Source organism: Lolium rigidum, chromosome 5, assembly GCF_022539505.1.
Source record: "Lolium rigidum isolate FL_2022 chromosome 5, APGP_CSIRO_Lrig_0.1, whole genome shotgun sequence".
NCBI lineage: Eukaryota > Viridiplantae > Streptophyta > Magnoliopsida > Poales > Poaceae > Lolium > Lolium rigidum.
Window position 1 is genome coordinate 53,792,720 of NC_061512.1, and position 23,552 is coordinate 53,816,271.

General features: G+C 45.0%; 1 protein-coding gene across 1 annotated transcript; it reads left to right on the forward strand.

Annotated features, from left to right (window-relative positions):
- Positions 1–21,239: 21,239 nt before the first annotated feature.
- On the forward strand, positions 21,240–23,241 carry LOC124655980 (putative serpin-Z8). The gene is made up of 3 exons (XM_047194799.1): positions 21,240–22,202; positions 22,323–22,499; positions 23,146–23,241. Exons 1-3 carry the CDS (start codon positions 21,240–21,242, stop codon positions 23,239–23,241), a joined length of 1,236 nt encoding a protein of 411 aa, XP_047050755.1.
- Positions 23,242–23,552: the final 311 nt, after the last annotated feature.

The following is a 23,552-nucleotide window of genomic DNA, read 5'->3' on the forward strand; positions in this document are numbered from 1 at the left end:
CAAGCCCCGTTTCAGTGCGGTCGATTCAGCTGATAGCAGACGCGCCGCCCCGTTTCGTTGTAATACGACAACGACACGGGACACCCCCTCGATTAATGTGCGAAACGGCAACGGCTACATGCACGCGTCACTCGCGTCGTTTCATCGCCAAACAACAATCTTCGTCTCCCACACCACATTTTTCTAGCCTATTTATACGTCTACATTCCTCTCCCACACACCACCCAGCTCCACTCCCTACACGACGCCCTTCATCCTTTCCTAGAACGCCAAAGCACCACCAGAAGATGCGATGACGTCGGACCGACCTTCGTTCGGCCGCCTACCGTGCCGTAGCTGCGCTACCCGCCGGGCGTCCTCGTCGAGCGCACGCTCCGTGTGTGGGCGCAATCCAGGTGGAGGAGCCCCGTCGAGCTCGCCGACGCATTCTTCACCGCCGGCTTCGCCCACCTCCCACCGGGATCGCCGCCGATGTTCCACCTCGACGAGGTTCGTGACGGCGTTACCCTCAAGTTGCTCACGGTCACCCTCACCAACCCGTGGGACGCGTACGAGCTCCTCGGCCAAGTGTTCGCAGTGCGGCTGCGAGTCAATCTTCTTCACGACGTACAACATCTTCACCAATCTGCGAGTGCATCTTCCCCACCGAAAACCGGATGCACTCGCCTCCCCTACGAGGAGTGAGGTGTTGATGACGTACGGTGGTCGAGTAGCGCCGGCCGGGTGGAAGAAAGTTGAGGAGGAATTTCGTGAAGCTTGTCATGCACGTTTCTCTACTTTTTAGTTTTATCGTGTTTATTTAAAATGCCGTGTTTTTATATATTGTACCGTGTCGTGTCCCTGGACTTATCTATGTAACGACGGTGGTACTTGTTTACATCCTTATTTATGTAAGTGACATATTTATGTAATCTAAGTGAGTCTCTATGTGTGTTCAGATCTGTTCGTCCTCAAATGACTACTATTTCTTGTACCAAATTGTTTACAAAACCCAACAAAAAAACAAAAAATTCTAATCCACTAAGACTAGAATTTTAGCTATTTTCAATTTTTTAAGTTGTTATTCATATATATTACAAATTTAGTGTTAAGATTCATATTGAATTATCTATTTCATATTCAATTAGTGAATTAGTGAATTGTATATAATAGACTACACAAAGATCCGTGTGTTGAAAAATGTACAAACATGGATTTAATAACCTAACGGAAGTGATAAAATAACTATAGATACCTTTATTACTTGAGATGTCAACATGTATCTATCTGTCCCACTGGTTACCAGACTACCCCTGCGAGACGACTTCCCACGAGGTGTGCGGTTCGAGTCGCGGCAACTCCCATTTTTTGCTTCATTTTTTTTGATATTTAATATGTACCACCTCAACTAGCCTAATGGGCCTAATTTGGTTGGAGATGGCCCATTAGTCAAATCTAGATTGGGCTATCCGCTGCGATTATTGTTGCCGTTAAATGAGATAGTTGTTCCTGCTTTATATGTAGCCTAATGGGCCTAATTGGATGGAGTTGGCCCATTAGTCAAGTCTAGATTGGGCTGCTGTCCGTTGTGAGTGTTGTAGCTCGTGAAATGAGCTATTTGTTGTTGTTGACCGAGAGATTTGTTGCCGTCAAGTATCACATAAGATAACAACTCCACCCTACCGCCAACACGCCGTCTTTATTTTAGATTACCGAGAGGTTTTCCCCCATTTCCACCGGAAAATACCGTATCAATTATGTACAAATCGTCCGCAACACAACCGAGCAAAACCGACACATGATTTCCTATAATCAAACGCTTACTTTGGCAAAATCTTTGTCACTTGGTGAATTGAAGCATGGTAGTTGTGCTAGTGTGTCCTACCTATCTGTTTGACCCCATGTAATGGATTTAGATGGCGGTTGTTTTCGATGTGTGATCATCGCTCTAAACCTGTTCCGAGGCTATCCCGGTACATCGGAGTTGGTTGGGATGGCAGCCAATCTACCCAAGTAAACCCTGTTTTCCTTTTATTTTGTTGGTGTCTAGTTTTAATCCTGTAATACACTTGGCTTCTTTTTCAATGAAATTGGGGCTGGGGGCAACCCGTGTTGATCTAAAAAAAAAAAATCTTTGTCACTACATCATGCTAACAGGCTAGATCAACAACAGCAAATAGAACATGCTTACCTAGCATCCAAGCACACAACACGGCCAAGCATGCACAACACATCAGCATATGTAGTAAGCACATCATACACATGCTTAAACACTAAGCATACTTAATTAGAAACATAGTTCACACATACTTAAATAGAAACATAGTTCACAACAAGCATTAACCAAGTTTTAACACCACAAGCACGACAGAGTTTAACATAAACACACAACTAAAGAAAGAGGCATCGTGTAGGCAGGCAGGTCGGCAGCAGGTAGGCAGGCAGGTCGGCACCATCCTCCGCATGCTCCTACCGCCGGGGGCGTACTTCTTGAGGAACAGGCCGTAGGCGGCATGCTTGGCCCCGATGTGTGCGGGTGTCCGCCCGCTGCCAACACCAAGTGTAGGTGGCATGCCGGTACATGCCGAGGAAGTCCGTCGGCATTTCCTTGCGGCTGCACCAGGGGCACTTGAACCTACTCCGGGCCAAGAAGGTAGCGAATCTCCCCGCACCTAAGCCTCGCGGAGAACATGCCTCGCTCTTCCGGTCCCTATCCTCCCGAGTCGAACCGACTTCATCCGAAGGATCCTCCCGTTAGATGAAGTAAATTAGGTTAATTAGTCTGCTATTGCATATAAACAATGTAATGACTATAAATAGAAAAGGAATGAAAACAATGCAAAGTAATTATTTGTATAAATGCACTTAGTTAGTAACTATACATACCATATCTAATTTAAACAAAAACTAGTGTTTGGAATGGAACAAGTGGCAATACCATCACAGAAGAAAAACACTATATATGTCTAGATGCTGGAGAAAGGTATACTTGATACCTGGAAAGGATCCAGAGGATCCAATCCATCAATATGCATGCTCAAATCACACCAATGAGCAGATGCTCAAAAGGTATTAGTCATCACTTCGTATAGACCAAGTGATGGTAGCAATATTTGAGGCAAACAAAAACTTGGAGTGCCCAGTAGATGAAGATATGCAAAATAGTATGAAATACAAGCATATCCAAGTATAAACCAGATACACACAAAGCTTTGACAGCCACATACACCACCTAGCACCACCTAGCTATTAAACCATCGAAACCCTTATTTTCTTCATAAAACAATCATAGTGGCATTCATATGTATGATACCCTACCGTGAGGATCTCTATTAATAAAAACCAACAGCTTATCCATCAAGGTGAGCAACCAAGTAGCAGTACTCAAGAGCTACTGAGGTCACATCAAACCTAGTAAGCCACAGCCATAGCATCAATCATCATAATATGGACAGATTTAGATTGTGATGAATATTAATCCAACAATAGTTGGCATCCATCCATTCTTCTCAAACAAATTGAATCATTACCAATACACAGCTCATCAATAAAGAATTCCAGATGAATATCCTTACACAAGCAAGCAACCATAGTTCAATTATTAACAATAACAACACCAAATGATCAAGTTTACAGTAGCATGACTTGCACATGACACTCTAGTGAAGGCAAAGCTCCACCAAGAAATCAAGGCTTCCATGCAAGTGATTAACGAGCAACATCTCGCTAGTATTGGAGCCACATTTATGATAAACTTCTTTGTCCATACAATGTAGTAGCAAGTTAATCTAAAACCTGTCTAGACATCAATTGCAAGCAGGCACAATTGATAAGTGAATCATCCAAGTGCGTAGATCCATATAATTGCTAGGAACCAGTCATAATAGCAAGCTAATCAAACTAGATAGCCTTATTTATGAGCAGATAGGGATTACAGTGGAACCCAACCAAGCAAGAACCTCGGATGAACACTTGAGCAAGCTCAAATTCATCTCTCGGAACTACTAGAAATATCAAAATGGCTTGGTAGTACAACAAATTCACAAGCATATAGATTAGCCAAATCCACGGATTTCGTACAAGCTTGCGAGCGAGCAAGGCATTCATGCATGTCGTCGGGGTCGGCGGAGAAATTTACCTCGGACGGGTCGGCGGAGTCGGATTCGTCGAAGGTGGGCACGTCGTCGGGGCTGTTGATCTTTTCCCCGCCGCCTTCCTCTCCTGCCTCTCGCGGTTCTTCCGATTCTTCTTCCGGCGCCGCCGCTCGCGCCTCGTCTCGTGCGCACGCTTCTTGCTCGCCGGTGCACCCACCATCCTCTGGCCCCAAGCGGAGCTCAGATCTGGGGCAGCTCCGCCCGCCAATGAAGCGGCCAACTGGGTTTCCTCAACCGCCGCCTCCTTGCCCTTCCCCTCCTTCCCCTTCCCCCTCTCCATGGACGAGCGCGAACGAGCACGAGAGCGAGCTCTGCTGTTCTTGACCTAGGGTTTTTTGCCCGATTTGGGGATTGCTTTTGCTTTGGATAGATGTGGTGAAGAGGACAGGGGAGAAAGACATTTATATGTCGGCGGTTCCGTCGTGGCCGCGCGTGGACACGTAGGCGTATAATACATAGAGGTATGGGTCATACGGGCTTGTACGTGGGCTGATACGAACCCAGCCAAACCCGAAGTCCACAGGAAATGACGATCATGCCCCCAGACCCGAATCGGTATGACCGAATCCTAACCGTCCACGTCTTTTCGCGGTTTGGCGAGTTTGTGGTGGGTGCGTACGGAAGCAAAAACGCTGAGAAGGCACTAAAGTGTGGATGAGGATGCTGTAAAAGTTATTCCAAGCTTCAATGTATCCTTCACATATCTAAGAATTCTTTTCATAGCTGACCAATGTTCTGTAGTTGGAGCATGAAGATACTGGCATACTTTGTTGACAGAGAAGGATAGGTCTGGTCGTGTCAAAGTGAGATACTGTAAAGCTCCAACTATGCTCCTGTACTGAGATGAATCTTCAGAGCCAAGAGGTGTACCAACTCTAAGAGACAATTGCTCAGAGGATGACAATGGTGTGGGAGCCGGCTTACATGCAATCATGCCAACTTTAGTAAGAATGTCTGTAGCATACTTTTTTGTGTTAACAATAAACCATTTTGTGTCTTCTTTACCTCAATGCCAAGAAAATAGTGCAAGAAAATAGTTGGAGGAGCTCATTGTGATCTAGGGTTTTGGGTGTTTTGGGGATGGCGGCGGCTGATGGGCAGCAGCGGCGATCTGATCGTGGGCGGCGGCAGCAGCTAGAGAAGCGGCGGCGGCGGCGGGGTTTTTAGGTTTTTAGGTCGTGGGGTTTTGGGAGGCGACGGCGGCGGCTTGAGGAAGCGGCGGCGACAACAGATCGTAGGTCGTGGGGGGGGGGGGGGGTTGGGCGGCGGCGGCTTCAGGAAGCGGCGGCGGCGGCAGATCTTGTCGTGGGTTGTAGGCGGCGGCGGCGGCTAGAAAGCGGCAAGGTTGTGCGGCAGCTAGGTCACGAAGGGAGGTGGCTCTGATACCATGTCAATGTTTAGGCAAGAATGATACCCTCGTCCGGTATCGGTTACATGTTTATATAGCACAGGAAAAACCCCTGGCGTGGCATATACAATACGTAATGTATCGGTGTACTACACCGTATATCAATACGTTACAAACTCTAACAATATAGAGGGTCTAGGGAAGTGTACATTGGCCAACTATACAGTGTGCGCGAAGGAGCCAAGATGCCGAGCTGCCGTGTAATGCGGCGAGCACCGCGAGATGCCTGTGGTGCCGTATGATACGGCGATGCCATGAGAAGCGGCAAGACGCGACCAAGGCTGGAGCGTGCCGGTCTGTACTGTATAATCAAGTTGGGCCGGGTGATCCAGCAAGTAGCTAGTTAGTTGTGTGGCTGATTGAGTAGATGCCGCACAAGTGCTGGACCTGCACGTAACTGGCATGAAGTTAGTCAGTGGAGTAGCGGGTCAAAGAAGTGATTTTGCATCATATAGGTGCCGATCCTTTTGTATAAATACCATTGTGTTAATGGAAGGCAGCTCTGAGGGTAACAAATTGAAAAGATGTAGCCACCGTGTTTCCAAGGAGAAAGTTTTGATGGCAAGCTATTATCCTCTCCTTGGTGGCGTGTGCGCGTGAGTTCTTCGGAGTTTCTTCCATGGTGTGTACATGTGTGCTTGTGAGACACAGAGTTAAGAGATAGATAAGCTGTGAGTATCAGATCCTGAACATCGGTTAGTAGGAGAAGGCATGGTTGGTACCGGTGGCGGTGGCTCCATGCGGTGGTTGGGGGCGCAAGAAGGATGTTGGTTGCACCAGGAAATCTGTTAGGGGCGTGTTTGGTAGCCTGCACGGAAGTTGGTAAACTGTATAGGCTGAGAAAGATACCTTTTTTCGTGGACAGCCAAACAACAGGGCCCAGAATTGCCTGCACAACACGGACCTTAAAGCAGTTAAAAAAAAAGGCATCGGGCCAGGCTTCACAGCTACGCCCGAATCGGCAGTTTCTCCGGGCCAAGCCCATTGAAAACGAAAACGCGTGAAGATTCTCTTAGTTTTCAGTGCCAAGTTGTTGGGCCCTCACATGGCAGCCTCACATGCATGCAGGAAGTAGCCACAACCAAACGACCAGCCCAAAATTTCTTCCCAGTCCAGAAATTTCGTCCTAGGATACCAAACAAAGTGAGAACTACGTCTTTTGCACCGTTTCCAACGGGCCAGGTTCCACTGGGCCAAGAATGTGCGTTATTTCGGGGCCTAGCTGCGCGGAAACGTGAACCAAACACGCCCTACGAGGAGGAGAAGGCATGGTGATATCCGTCACGGAGGCATTGTCCACAACAAGAGGTGGCCGTTGCGTACGTACGGCAAGACGGCATGCTGTCCGGCGCTGCGAAGGCGCTTTGTGCATCAAGTGTTTGCGGGTGATCCACTTGAAATTGTGATGTCAAAATTAGGAGGGTGAATGTTAGCACTAATTTTGATATTTTTGCATCTACACATTTATCTTTTGCATGTAGTTTAGATAAATTGTCTAGGGAAGTGTACATAGACCGACGATGCTTCATATGTGCAGGAAGGAGCCTGACCAGATGCAGTGGCGATTTCAGCTCCCGTGGTGGCGAAGCACGGCTATAGACTGCTATGAAGAGAGCTAGTGGTGCGGCAGTGGTTGGTAACATATCCATCTCAGATATGAAAACGGAACATTAGCCGGATTAGCAATTTGAGAGATAAAAGTTTTTAAATTTCAAACATAAAGAAAATCTCGGTGATATCAATGCTTAGAGAATTTTCAATCGCTTCCTCTAAACTTTGGGGTACCAAACCAAAACACAAACCCAGCCAGGACCCTTAAATGCTATTTGGGACTTGGGTCTGGTGCGCCCCAAAAAACTATACGGCGCACCCAGGCCAACCCTGAACTACAGGGAGAAGCTTGGGGGCGCGGGGAAGAAGCGGCAATAAGGTAGGCCATCCTTGTTAGCGGCACAACCAAAATCTATTTCACTTTCCCTTTTTTCCTCATTCCATTTCATTTTTCTTCCGCCTTCCATTTCTCAAGGCCGTTGCGCTCCCGTTCGCTTCCACCTCGTAGACGAGCTCACCAGCAGAGATGCCGCCGAAATCGATGAAGCCAAAGGGGGGCACCAAATCCGAAGGCGGAGAGGACCTACACCAAGCCACGCGCGAAGCATGCACCTAAGGAGAAGCCGGAGGACATGCCGGCGGAGGTATGGGAGAGGGATTGCATCGGGTAGGAATACACGAGATGACGGGGCGCCGAGGGATGCGGCACAAGTCAAAGCTGAAACCAGGGCTCTAGCTCTACGTGCATCCGCAAGCCTAGGGTTCAGCCTCGGCATTATGTGCAGAATTACAACAATGATGACACCCTTCATAAAATCATCACCGATGGAAGCGATGACATTACTTTCGACACAAAATGAGGGTGGAGAAGAAGAGGAGTTGGAGGAGGAAGAGTAAGATGGGGAGGAGGAGGTAAGGAGGTAGGAGATGCGATGAGGAGGCATATATCTCTCGTCATTCTCGGTGATGATGGGATGGCGAAAATGGGTAAGGGCAAGGCTGTGGCCAAAGGAACGAGAGTATGAAGCCGACGTGCAATGTGGAAGACATTGGAGGACCAATGTTTGTGCGATTCTTGGAAGGACTTGAGCATGGATCCCACCGGGGGAGAATTAACCAAGTGGTTCCTAATTGAAGAGGATCAAGACCGAGTTTGATGAATGCCGGTACACTGACTAGAACTACCTGAAGATGATCATGAATCACACATAACTTGCGATTGCACATAGGTATGGCATCATTCAAAAAAACAGTGAACAAATACCAAGGCTACCTTGAGGTCATTCACAAGCGACAAGTGAGCGGCACAAATGTGGCAGATCACTTGATCATGGCCAATGATATGTTTAAGCGCCTCAACAAAGACGTATCGAGAGGAAAGAGATGTTTGCAGAAAGTAAACAGAACATGATTGCAGTAAAATTTATCAATGTAAAGAAAATAGGGCCGGGGTCCACAGTTCACTAGAGGTGTCTCTCCATAAAGATAAATAGCATGTTGGGTGAACAATTGACAGAACATCGACCATACATGACAAGATGATTACTATGAAATTTGATTGGGCATTACAACATAATACATAGACCGTAATCCAACTGCGTCTATGACTAATAATCCACCTTCCGGTTATCGTCCCCTTTCAGTATTAAGTTGCAAGCAACAGATTATCGCATTAAGCAATGTGTGTAAAGTAAACAAGATAATTACCCTCGGATAAAACATTGTTATTTTCTCCCTAGTAGCAACATCATATCTACAATCTTAGAAGTTATTGTCACTCTCCCAGAAAACTAGAGGCATGAACCTAATATCGAGCATAAATACCCCCTCTTGGAGTCACAAGTGTCCACTTGGCCAGAGTTTCTACTAGCAACGAGAGCATGCAAGATCACAAATAACATATGACATGAATATATAATCAATCTGAACATAGTATACAATATTCATCGGATCCCAGCAAACACAACATGTAGGATTACATAAAGATGATCTTGATCATGTAGAGCAGCTCACAAGATCTATACAGGAAGCACAAAGTGGAGAAGACAACCATCTAGCTACTTCTATGGACCCATGGTCCAAGGATGAACTACTCACGCATCACTTCGGAGGAGGGAATGGTGATGTAGATGCCTCCGGCGATGATTTCCCCCTCCGGTAGGGTGCCGGGAAGAGCTTCAGAACCCCCCGAGATGGGTTCTGCGATAGCGGCCGTGATGGAACTTTTCGTGGATGGAGGCTCAGGTATCCAGGGTTTTTCCAGAGAAGATGTATAAATAGGCGGAGGATTTAGGTCGGTGGGGTGCCTGGGGGCCCACACCCCCTTGGCGCGGGCCAAGGCCAGGCCGAGCCAAGGGTAGGTCTGGCCGCCCTGTGGCACTTCCTCGACCCCCCTCTGGACTTTGTCTTTGTTTTGGTAAAATATTGACTTCGGCTTTTGTTTCGTCCAATTCGGAGAATATTTCTTGTACAACTTTTCTGAAATACAAAAACAACAGAAAACAGGGAACTGACACTGTGGCATTTTGTTAATAGGTTAGTGCCAGAAATCATGTAAAAGTGCAACGAAGTGTAAATAAAACATATATGAATTGGTGTAAAACAAGCATGGAGCATCAAAAAATATAGATACGTTTGAGACGTATCAGCGGGTCAGCGAAAGAGCTGGGGTGACATCGGAGGAACGACCCATTTGGAAAAAGAAGACTGTAACACCCCAGGTTTTGAGGTTATAAAAGAGAGGAAACATATATATGTGTGCATTGCATTCATGCATAGAAAATCCGAGAAATTTTCACGCTTTCAAACAAAACTTGTCACAGTTACTGAAGTTTCACATCACTTTATGAAATTGAAGTAGATCATCAAGACCAGTCACAGTAACGTAAGCATGAGACTTTTTGGTAGTACCGGTGAACCAGATGGCCGCGGCGAGGGAATCTGGGACGGAGGACTCGTAATATCTCTATAGATCTGGCAAAAGCGAAAGACCCCTAACGTCAGGGGCTGACCACTGAGCTTACTCAGGCCTCGCTGGGCGGGCCAGAGTGGGTGCGAGCTGGAATTGCCATAGCTTATGGTTAGAGCAATAGGAAAGGGCCCAGCAGAGAGAACAGTCAGGATAACGAGCGCGGAGCCCACTTGGCAGGCGGCAGGAGCAGCGGGCAAGTGCTTGCTTGGTAGGCCAACAGCCCTCATGTGTGTTGAACATTGTCTTCCTCGATTACAAATTCACAGATGTAGGTAGGGCTGGGCGAGAAAGGGTCCCCTCTTGCCTATTAGTAAGCGGACCTAAACCGGAGGCGGTTATAGATGCCCTAACAAAACTTCGTAATAAGATATCGCGAGAAATAGTTGAGGTTGAGGATATAACTCTATCTCAAAAGAGAGATCGAAGTTTTACTACCAGTCACAAGCTTTATGTTCGGCGCAGTACTCATACTAGAACTTACGAGCAAGAATTGCTCTATCAATCAAAGCACTATAAAATTAAAGTGACCTTTGCTAAAATCATATTTTGGGTAGAGGTGATTTGATCTATGGGTTAGATCAAATGGAACTAAAACTAGTACCACCACACATGACTTAAGGATCAAATTCCATATCTTGTACAAGATCATGAATGGTATTTATTGTCAACAATGTATGCATATATATTCAACTACAAAACAAAGAAGTTGAAGTGAGGAAACCAATCTTGACTTATCTTTTACATGTCTTTAATCAAACAAATATCCTTACCATGATCTTCATGAGCATCTTAAACTCAATTCTTGAACTCATGACAAGGACACTCACTCAAATTCTATTATCAAACCTTGATCTATTCTGTTTTCCCTATTCAAATCTATTTTCATTGAATCTCGAAGAAGGGAGGTAACAATCCATATCCAGATGATCACAACATCATCTCTTGAGTATAACCCTAGGTTATTATTCAAGTCATTTACAAGTGAGAGCGGTCATTGATACCAACCATAGCCATGTCCATTCAAGGGAGTATAAGTAAAGTGCCTTACCCTAATTCTTTAAGTAAACACTAGCTCCTGGAGGTCAGAGTCATATTATAGTGATACCTTAAGAGGCCAAACCCTTTATCATCACAACTTGGTAATGATCATAAACCCTAAGAACTTGAAGTAAGAAACTATTGAGAATAAGTTGATCATGACTATTGCATGGCCATGCTTTGGAGATATAGAAGTATAAGTTAAACCCTTCTATGATAAGCGGATATCATCCATCACATAGAATCATAAGGAGACCGCTAGTAAGCAACCCTATACCATTCTTAACATCTTAAGTAGTGAAACAAATGAAGGATATCAAAACTTTTCCTAGTCAAGCATCTATGTCAACCTAAGTGATCATTTGATATAACCATCCTATTAATGGGAGGAAGAGCAAACCCTAGTATATCCTCAACATCTCTTGTTAAATTCCATGTCCTTTAATACTTGGAAACCCTAGACCACATCCCCAATTTTGTTCATGTTTCAATTAGTGAACTTAAGAAAACCCTAGTGCTAAACCCTACACTTAAATCTATATTGTATGATCAATCACTCATCCTTAGAACTAAACACAAACCCATGATTGAAGTGACCAAATTAACAAGTGTGCCTTATAACCATCAACATTTTAGCAAATACATGAACGATGATGAGAATATGATCTACCCAAGGTATTTCAAGTCAAGGTTTAAGATAATAATAATAATAATAATAATAATAATAATAATAATAATAATAATAATAATGATGATGATGATTTAACCTTGGGAGAGCTCTAAATTAATTTCCAAGTCATTACCAAATAGGTGGGCACATAAAATAATATCCAAGTGATCACATTCTCAAATAAGAAATCAAGTACTAAGGTTAACCCTCTAAATTAATTCCTCACAAAAGGCATACAAGATAAACACCCTTATGCATTACTATGCAATTGTACAAGTCTTAGAAAAATATTATAAAGTCCAAAATAGAATGGAAAATAATCTCCAATAACACACTTATTTGAAATATTGAATTATTATAAAAATCCAACTATACCAATACAATAGAGCTAGGAATATTTTATTACAAAATAATTACCTAGACCCAACTCTGATAAATGTTAAGCATAAGATACACATTCAAAATCACTCAACCATATTTGCATTCAAATTTGAATTCAAACATCAAAATAGAAAATGAAAAATAGAAAATAGAAAATAGAAAATAGAAAATAGAAAAAGGAAATAGGTCATAGCAGCCAGCATTGCAGCCCAGCACCGTCCCACTTGCACGCAGAAGCCAGCCCCGCGTGACCCCGATTCGGTATAAAAACAGAAGAAAAGTGGCATATTCTTATTCCTCGAGATCGACAGAGCCTCGTCATCATGGTTTATCCGCGTCGATCGAAACACAGTCATCTTGGAGTACCCTACAAGTAAAACATGTTAATCCCTATCCAGTTGTGCAGTGATTCACGCCCAAACGACTTCCCATCTGCGCCAGATCTCGGCCGTCGCGGTGAGCTATAAAAGCATGCAAACAACCCTTATTTCTTGCTGGATATTTAAAGCATTTCCAATCTCTCTCTATACCTCTCTATCTTTCACTAGAACCAAAGTTACCGCCAGGAAGTTCTATGTCTAGCCGTCGATTCCGATCACCCTGTCGTCCGTAGAGCGCTTCTGGAGAAGCGTGGCATCGCGTAGGTCATCTTGGAGGAGGAGAGCATCAAGGGGACCACGAGGTAGGCAAATTTCGATGTTCCCTTTTGACACCGATCATCAGAATCTGCGAATCTGTGCTCGACTCCTTCAACAATCGGCCTCGACGGCCATCTCTAAAGGATTAGGGTGAGCTTGTGGCTCTCGTGAGCATCTTATTGTATCCTACAGTTCATCGTAGCTCGTTTTCACCACCTCGCTGGAGTAAACCGCCGCATCAAAGCTCGCTAGAGCTAGTTTCGGTGGTCCTCCGATAAAAGCGCCATCATTCAACTAGTCGTGCAGTAGAGATTTGTAATCAACCAATAGCACATCCCGGAAGACCCTAAATTGGCGGCTCCGTCTTCAACTGCCCGTCAGCGTCAATCCGCTGGAAAGAGGATGACGTGGCCATGTGTCCCGGTGAGAGGTTGGACTTGGTCCACGCCCACGTGGCCATCAATGTGGCTACTAGGCCATTGGTCAGGGCCCGTGGGTAGGGTTTGACATGTAGATTTAGAATTTTTAGTTATTTCAAAGTTCCAAAAAATTATTTAAACTTTTAAAATTCATATCAAATTCAGTTTAACTCAAAAAATACAAATAAGCTATCAAAATGTTCAGAAAAATAATTTATATCCATTAAAAAAATATCAAGTAAAAATAAAATTTAAATTATTTCACACTTATTATTTAAGCCTTTTCTTTCATCCTAAATTACAATAACATTCAGTAACTATATTTTTTTGATATAACTATTAATAATTTAGTAAATAAAGAAAATACTAATAGTATTAGGATTATTATTATTGGTATTTAAACTCTAAATTTATTACCTCTCATTATCATTTTCTTTAAATGATAAAAAATGTTAAACCCATTTATTAACTTGTATTTAAAATTTATTTCTTAACTTCAACTTTACTCAACAAGTTATTATTTTAAAATTGTATAACAAATAGGAAACCCTAATTCCATTATGAACAAAACCCTAATTCAATAATTTCATGTGAATTACTAATTTTGTAAAAACCCAAGGAAAATATTAAAGTGATCATGGTGTTTTAACAACTACCTATAGATCTTTACCAAGTAAAAACATGCTCATGTTTAAACTATAGTTATACAAGTCCCTATTGCAAATGAGGTTGTCATTTCATGTACTCATTTGGAATAGACCTTGTATCATCAAGTAATGGTAAACCCTAACTTGTTAACCTTAAGTCATCACTTTAAACACCATTCTTTGGTGTAACACCCTTGTGATCAACCATAATAGAAACTATGTGCAATAATACATTTTATGTGTTCATGCTCAAATAAACCCTACAAATACTAGATGTATATAAACTCATTTTATTCAAAGACCATCTACTATTTACCTAGTGAATCAATTGAAAAAAGAATAGTAAACCATAGAACCTGATAGCTCAATTTGATATACTTATTCTTCATTAAGAAACATGTTCTTCAAAAGTTATTGTTTTGAAGTAAATAGCAAGTAATCATTAACCATGTCGTATAGTACTGAAAACTAACAAAAGTTGTTTACACGTTATGTCAACTAGTATCTATTGTGTGTTAACATGACTGCTATGCTTTGTATACCACTGATAGGATATACCACGTTAACCAAAACCCTAATAAGAACTTTGTTTGAGAAGCCACTCTAAAAGTACAACACACCATAAAAAATCATTACCATCAATATTCCTAAATCATCGGGATTACGTTACGGTTAGAGCAACTCCATATCATACTTATGCATTATAGCATATTTTCCAATTATTTAAACATTATCCTTACCGAACGGTGCTATTTCAGAATTTGGAGTCGTCACCCCTCAGAAACTTTTGTCTCCATAATCTTCCAGTCAAGAAAGGCAAGTTCATCACTTGCTCATTCCATTTTATTATTTTTATCAAATTGACAAGGTGGATCCTCGGCAATGACCACCATTAGGGGCTTAGGGTTGACGGAAGGCGAAGATGGAGATTCCGGGAGCGAGATGGCACATGACGTACCCAAGTTCACGTCCCCGCGGTGGAGGATCATTACGTCACGCTACCAATCCAGTATATGATAATATGTGTACAAGGTGTCGACTTAGGCGGATTGTATTTAGTTTAGTTCTAATTCGCATGTTGCGATGTCTAGGGCATAACGCGTGTATGATCTTCGGTCTGTCTAAATCCCCTCTAAGGGGTGCCCCTGCCTAGCTTTATATATGCAACCAGGTTAGGGTTTACAAGAGTCCTAGTCGACTACGAATTGGAGTCCTCTTTCTTGTAGTCTAAGTCAATATTACATGCGGGTCCAACTTGTTGAGTCCTTGTGCTGGTCCACCTCCATAATCCACATCGGGTATACCAATAATGGGTACCCGCGGGGTAATGCCCACATCAGTAGCCCCCGAGTGTATGGCCGAAGCAAAACTTCGGGTAGAGACTAAAGTTTCCATCATCCGAATGTCTTTGATTAGTCGAAGAATGTTGAATCTTGTAATTGATGAAGAGCTGAAATCATTTGTTATCGAGGGCGCGAGCAACTCTCCCGATGGGAGTAGCCCGCGAGTCTACGGGGGGTGCTTGCAACCGTGCGTAGACTCAAGTTGTACTACTCGAGGAATCTGACGTTGATGTCGATGTTTTTGGATCCTTTCCATCATCCGATGCTTTCGAATCTATCGGGTCTTCGAAAGAATTATAGGCTCAAGATAAGCCGGAAATTTTAATATACGTAAGGGATGGAGTAACGAGCTTAGTTTCACTCGATAGATCGAGACTGGCTAACTGCCGGAGCAAAACATCGTTATCCTACACAGATTCGAGTTCCCTGGCTCGAACTTGGATTGCTAGAACCTTCAGGTCCATTCTTTTTATCGACGAGGGATTTCATCTTTTTATCGGGTGCGCGGTCAACACTCGCGATGGGAGTAGCTCCCGAGCTTGTGGATGACTATGAAGTAGTCATGTATAGGCTATTGACTGCTGAGTTGAATATCGTAGATTCCTTCGAGTTCTAAAATTTGTGTATGTAAATCGTCGGCGGCAACCCCCGAACATAGGGTGCACTGCAGGCCCGACGAACTCATGGAGCCATGTATTTATGTAAATCACCGTCGGTAGCCCCCGAGTAAACAGACGAGCCGCAAGCTCGACGAGTTCGTGGCTCGAGTATCGTAAAAAAGATATTTCAGCACTCGTTGCAACGATGCATCTTGCAGAGCCGTACTTATTTTTGAATTGCATCGGCAGCAGCCCCCATGTCTCAGGGTGGGCCATGTGCTTGACGGACTCGTAGCCTTAGGTATCGTAAGAACGATGTTTTGGCGTGAGACGTTGTTGTATGTAGTTTTCATCAGCTTTAGGTCCGAGGGACTCGTAGCATCTTTATCGTAAAGATGATGTATCGTGTAGAGCCATTTGTTTGTAATTATATCGCCGGTGGCAGCACCCGAATGTCGGGTGCACGACAGGCCCGACGGACTCATAGCATCTTTATCGTAAAGACGATGTATCATGAAGAGCCGTGGTTTTGTTTGTATGGCACCAACGGCAACTTCTGAGTGATCAAGTCATGTTGCGAGCTCGGCGGACTCATTGCATCTTACTGAGGTGTATTTATTTTTTAATTATGTGGACTTCGTAGCTCAGGTATCGTAAGAACGATGTACTGGTATGAGCCGTTTGTTTTGCGTGATTTTCATCGATTGCAGCCCTCGAATATTTCGTGAGGCTCGATGGAATCGTTTGTACTTTCATCGAAAGACCGATGTGTCATAATAGTCCATAGCTTTATTTTAAGCTTCCTGCGCTTGCTTGGTGGTCTTGTGATGCTTCTCTATCATGAGTACGATGTTTTCTAGAATTCCAGCACTCCCGGTGGGAGTAGACGCAATAGTCGAAGATCTTCTAGGAGCCGCGAGTAATTTCGGGTGTGTCATGCTAAATGAAGTAATAGTTGTAAGGACGAACTTAAACTTTGTGCGGTGTTAACAGCGGACGTAGTCGATGTAGTCATGCGGCGCATGGCCAGAAGTTGTTGATGTTGATGACGTATAATGTTGATGGCGATGATAGAATCCATTGTGTGGTCACCATATGTCGAGCCTTTTCGTTAGCCTGCTGCCCAAGGTCTCTGTCGGACAAGGGTCAACACCTACTCAGGTCGCATGTGAGGTGTCAGACGCTCGAAGTCGAAGATATATATTGAGATATATACCTTGTTATATTGATAGTTTTACTTCGCAGTACCCGAGTAATCGGATGTATTTGCGGTAACGATGTAATGGCGCAGCCCCGAATGTCGGGTGATATGATGTAATGGCGCAACCCCGAATGTCGGGCGTACATGTTATAATGATGTAATGGCGTAGTCCCGGAGTATTCGGGTGCTGATGTGAAAGCTAATCGTGTGGCGGACGCATTTGAAGTAGTTGCGCGGCCAGAAATATTCGATGTGGCGGGCGCAGTCGAAGTAGTTGCGCGGTCAGAAATAGTCGATGTGGCGGGCGCAGTCGAAGTAGTTGCGCGGCCAGAAATAGTTGATGTAGCCGCGCGGCGCCTGGCCGACGTAGCCGATGAAGAGGACGCAATCGATATGGTGATCCGCGAGGGGTGAGCACCCGAGTATATCAAGTCCGCGATCTCGGGTCCGTGACAGGCGAGCCCCCGATTGCGACGAGTGTGCGATGGCGAGCGGGGTCGACGTAGTAGAGAAAATTGAAGTTTTGTTTCAATATGCAGTTGTATTGTAGTGTGCAAATTTGTGAGCAAATAATAGCACGAGCCGAAAGTATTTGGCCAAATAAATTTTACAAGTAGTAATTAATTGAAAATATAGCACCTGATATTTTTGTATCGGATGTTCGTCGCTGATGAACTCGATGGTTTTGTCCATGTAGGGGAGTAGTAGTCGATTAGGTGGACGTAGTCAATGACGATGTCGGCTCCTCCGAAGCCGATGGCGATTTCCTCGGACTCAACGGTGAAAGAGTTGCCCGCTGGCCGGTGCGTGCTGACAGATTTCTTAGTGGCGGTATCAGTCGCAATGAATACGGAGTATTTTTCTAGTTATCCGTGCATCCGACTGATATGGACGACTGATACGGACAACTGATCTGAGCCGATTTGCTTCTCCATCCACCCGATGATTTTTCTTGAAGCTTGATCTCCCTGCACCGATGGTTTCTTCTTGAGGCTTGGTCTCCCCGTACAAAAACGTGTACGGCAGCTCGCTTCGTTTTGTTTTACATTTTACACGAGCACACATTGGCTATGTATGCTATTGATTTGTTTCTTTTTGGAACTTGATCCGGCTGCGTAGAGTTGCTTGGACGTTCCCTTGAGCCATTGTTAGATTCTTTTCCTTGGATCCACGAGTGCATCTGCGGTAGTACCTATCACCTTGCTCTTGAGTTGGTCGATCTGGTCTTGTTTATTGGAGAGTCCAGAACCCACACGGAAACAAACTCATTGAATTTTGAAACTTGCGAAGGGTGCGCTTCTTCTTCTCTGGAGCTTTTGCTGCAGACATACGCACGCACGCCGGCAGCCAAGCCGAGGCAAACATGTGTGGCGACTTGATCTGTTGTACACCCAACATTATACACCCGACGTTGACAATAATTTAGAGTTTGTTTATGAAGATGACGATGAAGTCGCCACTTGCTGATGACCTCGAAATTTTCCAATCTTCCAATATCTTTGACGATGCTCTCGACGGCTCTCGCCCGGATCACTAAATCCAGTCACCGCGCTTCCCACAGACGACGCCAATTGACGAGGTGGCTCCTCGGCAATGCTCACCAAGAGGGGCTTAGGGTTGACGGAAGGCGACGGTGGAGATTCCGGGAGTGAGATGGCACACGACGTACCCAGGTTTACGTCCCCGCGGTGGAGGATCGCTACGTCCTGCTAGCAATCCAGTATATGATCATATGTGTACAGGGTACCGCCGTATGCGGATTTTTTCTAGTCTAGTTCTAATCTGCGGGTTGCAATGTCTAGGTGTATCGCGTGTATGATCTTCGGTCTGTCTGAATCTCCTCTAAGGGGTGCCCCTGCCTGGCTTTATATATGCAATCATGTTAGGGTTTACAAGAATCCTAGTCGACTACGAATTGGGGTCCTCTTTCTTGTATTCCAAGTCGATATTACATGCGGGTTCAGCTTGATGAGTCCTTGTGCTGGTCTACCTCCATAATCCGCACCGGGTATACCAATAATCGGTACCCAAAGGGTAATGCCCACATCAGTACTATTTGTATCATTCCTGCATTAAAAACAAAGTATTTCTTTTACAATTATGAATATGACTATATGGTGGGCAATGGAACCATGGTTTGAGTTGAAGCTGGAGGTTCCATTGCAACTGGGTTTTATATTCACACAGGATGAACAAAAAATATCGTCCAGTGATTCTTGCACCATAAATCTCGTGTTAACCATGATCTGGAGTGGGATGGAGAAGTCATATGTACCTTTTTCCTCTCGCAAATATCAATGGATTTGATACAGCATGCATGCGAGTTTGGCCATTCCCCATCGGTTGGGAGGGCCTTATGCTCCCCTATTATAGACGAAGGGTGCTCTACCGTCTACGATGGATTGTATCATGGTCAGGGGTCAAGCAACCAAGGGACTGCGAATACAAAATGGTGGATATGCTGGGTCATGGAGAAGAACAACGATTGACTTGGTCCTTATATTGGGCCTCACACTCAGTAAGTGTGGACGGAAATATCGAGCCCAGTTGGAAACAAGGATAAGTTCTCTTATGGGAAAAGTAACACCGTGTATCAAATTATGGTTTCTCACTCTCTATTTCAGGTAGGAACTGCGTACGCTGTAGGAAATGAGCTCCATCAAGTTCTAGACACCGTGCGAAGGCTATCGGACAAATTTTTTTAATAATAAAATTAACCTTTTGAAGAAATGATTACATCATCTCGCATTTGCCTACAACTTTCTGATCTATGGCTGTAGCTAGTTTATGAAACACCTATTTCTATTGTTGAATTTTCCGAGTATGCTCGTAATCACCGGTTTCCTCTTGAACCCCTGCTTAGATTGGGAGGCATTGAAGGAGAAGCTACCGTGAATCTCGAAGACGGAGGAGGTCAACATCTACAGTAACCATGGTGGAAACCCATATTAGAAGTAGGAGGGAACTCATTACCTAAACTTAGAAGGCAATTAGCTAGAGTTCAGTCATAGTTTCTTTAGCAACTCAAGTATCTCTATAGTGGAAGTTAGCAATAAGTTTGTCTACGAGTTGTTCTCCTGGAGTTTATTTGCAGTTTTACCTCATTATAATTAGGAGATTGTGATGATCTTCTGCGAAGAATCGGAGTTGTAATCGGAGACAGAGGAGTCAGCTCATACATGCATTGGACTCGCAAATGTTTTTGTTGTAGCACTTCAAGGGATGTAATACTAGTGGGACGGTGTTTCGTTGATGTTATGTCAATAACTTGCGTACCACAACATGCAGTGGTATGTTGGGTCACTGCAAAGGCAAAGACGGCCGTTATTGCGGCGACACAGGCTGAGAGGGTGCAATCGGCGGTGGACAAGTGCCTCACAAGGTCATGTTTGGCAAGGCCGCCTATGCTATCAAGAGCGACGCAAGGTGGAAAGAGATGTTGGGGAATCAAAATTCAAGATCGAGGATTTTTTCTTCATGACTGCCTACACGTCCCACATAGACGCGGAGGTAAAGGCGTGGTACATGGAGAAATGGGCTGCCTTCATGCAACGCCGGAGAACAACTCCAGCAACTGCGGCTCCAACACAGGCGGCTGCAACACCAGTGGCAGCGATGGCGACGAAAGAGCTTTGTACCGTGGAAGAGCCGCAACCTACACCGGCAACAGCGGAGCACCTCATTTGCATTTCATTGACACGGTGTTGTAATATGTAGGTCAGATTTGGCATCGTTTTGATGGCGTGTACTTCAAATTTTAACTGAGATTATGTGCATTTCAATTTCAAAATTGATAAAAAAAAATATTTGAAAAATCTTTTTGAGGGCGAAATCGGAACGCGGCTCCCCATAGGCGCTCCCAAAGGCTTGACCTGATGATGTTGCCGTAGGCAATTTTAAAAGAGCGACTCAAGATACTCCTATATATGGAGATGCTCTTATGCATGGAGATAAGGGGGATGAAGCCGCCGCATCCTAAAGCAACCATGATGCGCATCTGTGTAATGCTGAACACTGGCTCCTTTCAGAACTGTTTCCTGTCAAATACACAGTATTATGATCCAATCGAGATTCGGGACTCCTAAACTACACCGACTATTAAGAAAAAGAATAAGAACATACGCACACAAGACGGACATACGCCCGCCTCCATATATATATCTAGCCGGAGGCTATCCCGATTGATCTCTAATCTTTGACTTGCCCGACGATAGATATCATGGAAGCGCAGCAGTCCGGCATGACCGATCTCGCCGCCCGCCTCACCAAGCGACTCGCCGACGCAAACAAAAACGTCAACCTGGTCTTCTCGCCGCTCTCCATCTACGCCGTCCTCGCGCTCCTGGCCGCCGGCGCTGGCGGGGCAACCCTGGAGGAGGTCCTCCGCGTCTTAGGCGCGCGGTCGCGCCGCGAGCTAGAGAACTCGGTGGCGCTTCTCCGGGAGGGACCCCTCAGAGACATGTCTGAGTCCGGCGGGCCGAGCGTGGCGTTCGCGTACGGCGCGTGGAGCGACCTGACGCGGCCGATAAAGCCGGCCTACCGCGACGACGTCGTCGGCACCTACAAGGCTGAGGCCAGCGTCGTGGACTTCCTCAACGAGCCAGAGCAGGCAACGCGGCAGATCAACACCTGGGTCGCGGAGGCCACAAGGAACCTCATCACGTCCGTCGTACCTCCGAGATCTCTGGAGCCGAACACCAGGCTCGTGCTAGCCAGTGCTGTCTACTTCAAAGGCAAGTGGAACCTGGCGTTTGACGAGAGACAGACGACGAACAAGCCATTCTACCGGCTCGATGGCACTGCCGTCAACGTCCCGTTCATGACCAACTACTCTAGGCACTACATCGCGGAGCACGACGGATTCATGGTGCTCAAGCTACGCTACAAGAGCTCATCATGTACCCGATTACACCACTGCATGTGCATCTTCCTCCCGGACTCGCTCGACGGCCTAGGGAGCCTGCTGGATAAGATCACGTCATCCCCAGACTTTCTGCGTGAGCACCTGCCACAGAGCACGGTCAGGGTAGGCCAGTTTCAGGTGCCCAAGTTCAAACATTCCTTTCATAGAAGCGTCACCGCCGTCCTCAACGATTTGGGTCTCCGGCTACCTTTCACTCCAGAGGCCGACCTCTCTGACATGCTTGAGGAAGGCGGCTCCGACTTGCCGCTCCTCGTGCATGACGTCTTCCAAAAGGCTGTCATCGAGGTCAACGAGGAAGGAACCAGAGCTGCCGTTGTCACATATTCACCTACTTGCCCGACCTACAGTCCAGATCAGTCGCGGAGAGTGGATTTCGTCGCCGACCACCCGTTTGCCTACTTCATCATCGAAGAGGAGTCACACACAGTCATCTTTGAGGGACATGTTGTCGACCCTAGCAGTGGTGCCGGAGTGGCGATCCCGTTCCCTGCCCCGTTTCAGGAGTACACCACAACAAAAAGAAATTGTGACGAGGCCACTGATGTATATGGTTCATCTTTCCGTGCATACAATCCGGTATCGCCTGCATACAGCAGTCCGGCATCATCGGTATATGATCCATCACTCCCCGCTCGTCCAGTATATCGTCGATATATAATCCATCACCCCCTAGTTACAGTCCAATATCGCCGGTATACAGACCGACTGTTCCGTTTGAGTCGGACAGGGTAAGTCCAGTGGCATATCGTCCAATACCACCGGCGTACACAAAACTCCCCGACGGGGTCGGTCCATATCGGCCGACGGGAGAAGATGAGTTGCCCATAGACAAAAGAGACTGAATATTCTGAAAAATGGCCCATATATGAATCACACCGGATTGTATGCTAGGATAAATTCTCCAATAGTTTCTTAATGAGATGTCTTTTGCAGTTGCATGCTTGCAGTACTAAAGTAATCTCAAAGGAGAGTATTCTTATGAATAATATGCACATCTTGTGCACCGACCAGTCGATCCAGATGAAGCGGGCCTCGCATCATTTGAGATTTATCAGCATGAAGTTTTTTTCTGCCCATGTGGCCATGTCAATTATCTCTGGGAGAAGATGAGTTGCCCGTAGAGAAAAGAGAGTAAGTATGAAAATTGGCTACATATATATATCAAGCACGATGCGATCAACTGGAATTCTCCGATAGTTTCTTAATTAGATGCCTTTTGCAGTTGCAAATAGACTTTGTGCCCAGGGCCTTGAAAGATTTCAGATTTGTTTACATGAAACTTCTGCTGCCTGAGATTGATTATCTCTTTTCTGCTTAAATTTTGTACTCCCTCTATTTTATGTTAACTAGTAAATATGCACGCACAATGTGCGTGTCAACTAATAAATTATGTAGAAGTGCTGTACAATACAACTATACAAGTATCCATATCTTTAAGTTCACGACCTTAGATGTTGAATAACTGATTTGTAAGCTACATGTGGCAGCCTCTATACATAAAGAATAGTTTGTGAACTCTAATGGAACTACTCTCCGATCACTCTCCGATCTTTCATGCTCTCAGATTGTCTCCAACCAACAACATATGCATTATTATGATACACTTACTCCGTTCTAAATTAAGGTCTC